We start from the raw sequence: 6,764 nt of genomic DNA on the forward strand, positions 1-6,764 counted from the left end.
CCAAAAGCATAAAGAATAGTATTGAAGTGACTAGCATCAACTTCTAGGTTGGGATCTATTTTCTCATACTTGGATAGAATGGACCTTCAAAAGCTAAGTAAGGGTTTTCTCCTTTATAATAATTGTAATTTTCAAATTTAATGTGCTAGGTACACTAGTGAGAACAAATTAAATTGAGATTTGAACCAAAACATAAAATAAGGGAGATTAGAATGTATATCACTAGGAGAAGGAAATCATGTGTGATATTCTTAAGTAATTGAGGGTAAACCCATAAATGAGGGAGTTAGAATAATAGAACTTGCCAGGTTTCCTAAAAAATAAGTAGACACTTTCTTGGAGCAATAATGCATAGTACTAATGATACCGAGGCCACTAAACGTAGAAGCCTTGGGAGATTATATTATCCTTGTGTACCTAAGATACCATGGTGTCTAATTATTCATGTAGCTCCCCTTTACATAGATACAATGATACCAGAGAGCTGGATTGAAAGACACAATAGTGGTCATTCAGATAAAAAGAAAAAGGGGAATTAGTAAATAATTTAGTTGAATGCTAGAGTGGACTATGCCTTCCTACGTAAATATGTAATTGTTGGGACAATGTTTCTAGCTACATTCACCATATATTTCTTCCTTGGGGTAGCCTATTGTTGGACCTAGGCTCCTTTAAGAGAGGCACATTGTCCCTTGGTTGGAGAACCTTGCCCATAATATTGTCCACCTTTATATCTAGATTAGATACCTTGGTGAAGGGGTTTTTCCCATAGCAGTACACCTTGGAGATTCGAGGGTTGTATTGCTTCTAGTTGAGTGTTTAAAGGGTTTTTTTCCATAGCAATACATTTTGGACATAATTAAAATAGCAAAGGTGTGATATGTCTTAGTAAGGATTTCCATGTTACAAGGCATATCCATGATATCTAGATACATCAATGGTTTTATAAATTAGAGGCTCGGTAAAAAAGTCTAAGGTCTTATACTTAGAAGGAAGGTCTAGGAAACTTTCTTTATAATAATTATTATGCATGAGCAACCTAAATTAACAACACATTCGGATGGAATAACTTGCGGTACTTGCTTATAGATACAACAATTCTCTTGAATTTGTTGAGAGGTTAGGATTTAATTAGGATTCCTTGAAAATGAAAAATTTAATATTCTTAGATTTTTCATCCATTTGATTTGCTTGAGGTTTTTTCTAGATGTAGGCAAGGCGATCAACATTAATGAAATCCAACATCGTTCCTAGTACAACAAAACAAGATTATAAATGTATTATACAAGGTTGACATAAATCAATCTCTCCAATCAAAATCTTGAGAGCATATGGCAAAAATGGACATAGCCTATGATACTAGAAAATGTTGCAATGTTCCATCGTTTTAGAAGATCCATCATTGATTTATTAAATAATTCAGTGTATTCAAGAGATTGCTGATTTAATTATAACTTATACAAATTTGCAAATAGTTTTATTCGAGTTTTATATCTATTTTCTCTTCTGTTTGAAACGTGTGAAGAGTGAGAAACAAGGGGAAGTTAAATGCCTTAACTCCTCTACTTATAGGATAATGTCTCATCCTGACTCCTTAAAACAAAAGACGTTCAAGATCTATGATGTAAGATAGTCAACGTTCACATGTTCCTAAAATTTCTCTAATCTAGTGTGTTCTTGAGGAAAATCTCTCGCTAATCGAGACCAATCTATCGTAAGAGGAATCCATTCGAGATTCACCCTCTTTCTTTTCATTCATTATGGGGTTTGATTAGTTATCTAATTACCTACCACATTTAGTTCAACACATAAAAACAACCTCTTTAATTTACCATTAAGAACAAGGTTTGTTCATATAATAAATGGTCCTTTAAAAAAAAACACAACATTTATTAGAAGTTGGATAATCATTAACTTATTACATTAACTTAGTAGTCAATACATAAGACTCCTCCTTAAGGTGAGAACCACCAATCCATCTTGAGCTAGCATCAGGGTCTTCTAAGAGGGCCATTTCAAGGAGTTATGATCAAAGCTCCCCATGGGTCCTTGGTACCTCTTAGCTAACATCTAATCCATATAGTGAGAGCTCTTAGCTAACATCTAATCCATACAGTGAGAACTCTCACTTTTGGCACTAGTCCTAGCATCCATAGTGGACAAAATAGCTCCTTAATGAAGAGCTCTAAGTTGGGGGAAGTCTAGCATGCATCCAAAAGCTTAATTTATGTTGGTATAACCTTAAATTAGAATATGAAATCATCCAGGTAGTTTTTTTAAAAAAATGTACCAAACAATCTTTGAGATATAATCTATGTGTAGGAATCTATTCTAGGTGTTGTTCCCTATAGCATGAGGTTCCACTTGACTAGGTTGTCATGAACTTATGGAAGGCATTAGTGTAGCCTCTTGACGAAAAATCAATTTCTTGGGTTACTTTGACATCTTAAATTGAATTCGGATTCTCCCACAAGAATATTTAATTCTCCTAAGTTCAAGTGGCAAGTTAAAAGGAACTTTATGGGCTCTCTAAACCATAGTCCTCCTTTGCAAATGTGGAAGTTTAGCTACATGACTTATTAAAGATTGTGGTAATTTTTATTTACAAGGACTTAGAAGGAAACCCTTTAGATATGTATGGCTCCCTTTTATCAAATTAATCTACCATGTTCATCCTTTGTCTTGAGCTTCATAGTAAGGGTGGCATCATACTAGGGCAAGAAAATGGCATTTCTTAGTTTAATATATACTTACTTTTCTTAGCCAATCTTTCTATGGACAAGGCCCTGGTGAAATGGATTCTTAAACGACATCATGGTTGTTTAGCCTTGTCAAGGTTTTTAATACTTTGTGATTACTTAAAATGATCTTAGTTACCACCTAGTTTTTTTATTCTGCTTTCGGCAAAAGTTACGTAAGTATTAACCTTAGTGCCCCTTCAAATCTAACTTTTGGAAGGGGAATTCGAGTTAGAATTAACTAATGATTGACCGAGTCAGTATAACTTAGAGAAAGAATTTCTAATAATTTTTCTTTTGTACAACTTGACTATGGGTTCCTTTCACTATGTAATAGATATTCAAAGAATTTATTGATCTAATTATCACAGAATAACATCTCAATAACATACTATCAAGGGCTAGTTAGTCATGGGAGAGAATACCCGTTTTGGAAAATTCCTCCTAGAGACCAATTTAATGTATGCCATAAGGCTGTGGGGCCATCAGGAGTGCACAAACTTTTCAAAACATCACTCATCTTGCGTTCCTCGAGCCTTCATTGGTCTTGATAAAAGCTTGAACGTTGGTTGCAAGGGAGGAAGGACAAGATTGAAGATATAGGACGTGGCTAGGCAAGCGACATTTCTAAGTTTATATGAGGGTGGAGTGGTACTTCAGCTTATAATGGAGAATTTGAGGCTAGACGTCTTCTTGGGTGGTGGATGGCGACAGACCAGAGAGGCTATTGGAAGTAGAATTGTTAAGATGGGTTCTGAGGAGAGCAAGCGATGGTGATGCTTGGGTAGGAAGTGTTTCCATTGATTCTGCAGAGGTGGAGGGATTATAGGCAATGGCGAAAGATTGCAAGTGGGAGGAGATGGGAATAGGATCCAAATTACTGATGGATATATCAACATATACCCTTATATATATATATATATATATATATATATATATATATGTCTCTCTCTCTCTCTCTCTCTCTCTCTCTCCCCCCCCTAAATATCAACATATGCCCCTTAGATATCTCCTCCTCACCCACCTTCATCTTTAGAAAACGCAAATTGATGGTTCACTAGAACCTTGATAAGATCCAAGGGACTTTGGGTGTGAAAAAAGTTTCGCCTTTAGCTCATCATTACCTAGTACATAAGGTGGGACTTTTACTTCAATTGTATAACCTCTCATAATGGATCTATCATGGCAATTAATTACTTATCCTTTCAAAGTCGTGATAGAGAATGTTTTCCCTAAATACTTTCTCATGACACTAACTTCTACTTGTTCAAATGCGTGAGGCTATGAGTCAATATTCATACATGGACATCATACATTGCATTCTCATTATAAGAATCAAGCTTGATTGGAGGATCCTCTTCTTTTTTCTGTGGTAGCATTGCTTGCACAGTTATGTCCACTTTCAATATAAGAGGAGTCTTTCTCACCCTTGTAGAAGTATGCATAAAGTGCAATTTGCATGACTCCAAATATTATACCAAGTCCATTAGGAATCTACAACCCAAATTCAAGACATACTGTGAGTTTTACTTATTCATTAAATCTAGAAGAATCTTCAATTTAGATTTTCGGTAGCAAGCAATGTACTTAAGTGTTTGGTTAGGGACTTACAATAATAAATTTGTCCAATTTCAATATTCCATATGCTGCCCAAAGGCAAGAGTTGACAAGGGTACACAATGATAGAAGGAAAGGCATAGACTTAACACTCTTTGTTTGAATCACTTCTTTCTGCAAATAAGTGAGTAGACATGACATAGCTGTTAGGCCTTCCTTTAAGGTTAGAAGTTACTTAAATTTAGTTGAGGATTTAGTGAGATAAGCAAGAAAGCTCAACCTCCCTTACCATGACTGACAAAGGTGAAGCATACATTGCAGTGTTGAGTATCAAAGCTATGGATCCAACAAATAGTGATCTTTTGTCATGAGGAAAGACTACTAAAGTGATAATTACTATTATTGCAAAAACTATAAGGACGAAGAGAACCAGTATCGAGATTTTCACCTGTCCAAAAACAAATAATGTCATCATTACTAACATCTAATTCAAAATTATAAATTATAGCTATATATATGATTCTTCTCGTTTTCTTTAGATATTAAAACTTTTGTACTCTCTCAAGCTCACCAGTTCTCTACTTCTCTAAGATCTTGTGTTGAGGAAACTTTCCGGGCAAATTTAAACTATATGCATTAAACAGACACACTGAAACCCGGAGTGAGACTTCCTAAAAATAAAGAGAAAGTTTATGAAGTTACCATGGCTATTAGATGGCTTGCTCTAACAAACGATTTATAATTTTTTAGAGTTTTGTATTGCATTGAGTATTTGTGGCATTAATATGCTAATTAGCTAAGCCTCCAATGTGTGTGCATGTTCCACAAATAATTGATTAAAGGGATAGAGGCGTATTGTTTGAAGGTTATTTTGGATCTAAATTGGAGAAATCGGAGTACATAGATCACATGCTTAAACCTTGTAATAGCCGATCCTATTAGTAGCCGAATTATGTTGTTTGAATGCTTACACCAAGTTCATATTATCACTTACAACCAATTAATTCTATCACTAGTCCTATTTACTTTTGCTTAGATGAGGGGCATGGAAATGAATGGGAATGTGGGTGGCTTACTTTTTCTTTGCCTTGAGAGTAAGGTATGTAGATGAGTAGATAGATGGACTCCATGAGAACCCCAAATCCATTGATGGTGATTATGAGTATGTTATTACTGGTGACGATGGGGAGGCCATAGAATACCCAAATCAAGCAATTGGCCAAGGAGCAAACATAAGGCACTCCCGAGTATGCCACTGATGTTTTGCGCTTAAGAATCTCCCAGAAGGTAGGCCTAATGACAAGACAAGACAAATAATATATTAGCGCGAAGCCGTGTGAATATTATTTGGGTGTAGCAGTAACACTAACTTTCATACTTACGTCGGAGACAAGAACAGCATCACCGCTGTGATGTTACCTGCGCCAAGAAACCACAGACGAGTTATCCCAAGAACCATCATCTACAATGTAATCCACCCATCATTTTTTTTACCAGTATATATATACAAAATCACACATGGTAAACACGTACAGATTTGATTTATACAGAACGCAATTGCTTAATTTCTATTATTTACCTACAACGCCAACCCCGAACAGTGCACGAGAGCTCATCTTTACTCAGCTAGCTAGCTGACTGGATGTATCATGTGGGCGAGAGTGTATATGTGCATATATTGTGGTTGTTTGAGGCTAGGGCTTCAAGAGGCTACAGTCCTTGATTTTGTTAGGTCGAATCCATGCACGATGAAAGAATCGATAATGTATGGGTGGTGCGTCGACAGCGAGCGCACTGCATGGAATATATCCTCTGGTCGAGGTACACTTGATGAGATTGGCTATCTTCTTCTGCAGGACGTGGCCCACAGAGAGAGAGAGAGAGAGAGAGAGAGAGAGAGAGGAAGAAGAAGAAGCGAGGAAAGTTTGTGGAAAGAAGTGATGGCAAGATGATCCTGAATTGAGAAGAGAGAGAGAGAGAGAGAGAAGGCGGTCAGGCAGAAGCATGCCAAGACACACACACACGCAACCTCTAGAGTAGTAACGGACGGACTGAAGATGATCAGCTCTCTCTCTCTCTCTCTCTCTCTCTCTCTCTCTCTCTCTCTCTCATTTCAATGCCGGATAGTTCTTGCCGGACAACGAAACTTTGAGGATCGCTCAGCCTAACTGCGTATGCCAATCAACAAGTAGATTTTAGCCAGCACGTATTCAAAATATAGAATTGACTGCCAATCCACAAGTAGACTTTTATAGTATAAAGGCCAATGGGGTGATCGTAGCCTAGTGGTTTGAGAGTATAGTGGGTGCATGAGTATAGTATAGGCCATCATGGGGTTGTAGCCTAATAATGGGTATGCCCAATCGCACAAATCATTTTGCATCCACACTATAGGATAATGTACCAATGGCATCATAATGCAGTCGGTTTGAATATGGATTGAGTTCTATAATGGGTGCATGACTTCAA

General features: G+C 36.8%; 1 protein-coding gene across 1 annotated transcript; it reads right to left on the minus strand.

Moving 5' to 3' along the window:
• Nucleotides 1-3,846: 3,846 nt before the first annotated feature.
• LOC148037909 (bidirectional sugar transporter SWEET7b-like) lies at nucleotides 3,847-6,326 on the minus strand. Its single transcript, XM_087677372.1, has 6 exons — nucleotides 5,875-6,326; nucleotides 5,678-5,714; nucleotides 5,372-5,588; nucleotides 4,585-4,743; nucleotides 4,350-4,469; nucleotides 3,847-4,232 (listed from the first exon to the last, which is right to left on the minus strand). Exons 1-6 carry the CDS (start codon nucleotides 5,909-5,911, stop codon nucleotides 4,074-4,076), a joined length of 729 nt encoding a protein of 242 aa, XP_087533498.1. The 5' UTR covers nucleotides 5,912-6,326; the 3' UTR covers nucleotides 3,847-4,073.
• Between the last annotated feature and the right edge of the window lie 438 nt (nucleotides 6,327-6,764).

This window comes from Lygodium microphyllum, chromosome 4 (assembly GCF_053477565.2).
Source record: "Lygodium microphyllum isolate KBCC chromosome 4, Lygodium_microphyllum_v1.1.10, whole genome shotgun sequence".
Taxonomy (NCBI): Eukaryota; Viridiplantae; Streptophyta; class Polypodiopsida; order Schizaeales; family Lygodiaceae; genus Lygodium; species Lygodium microphyllum.

Bases quoted from the DNA above. Each gene is read 5' to 3' on its own strand.
- LOC148037909 (XM_087677372.1), bottom strand. From the start codon at position 5,911: ATGAGCTCTCGTGCACTGTTCGGGGTTGGCGTTGTAG. The intron at 4,744-5,371 runs GTAAGCCACCCA...GTTTTTGGACAG, and splicing joins ACTCTCAAGGCAAAGAAAAA to GTGAAAATCTCGATACTGGT. The intron at 4,470-4,584 runs GTAAGGGAGGTT...ACTTATTTGCAG, and splicing joins CTTCACCTTTGTCAGTCATG to AAAGAAGTGATTCAAACAAA.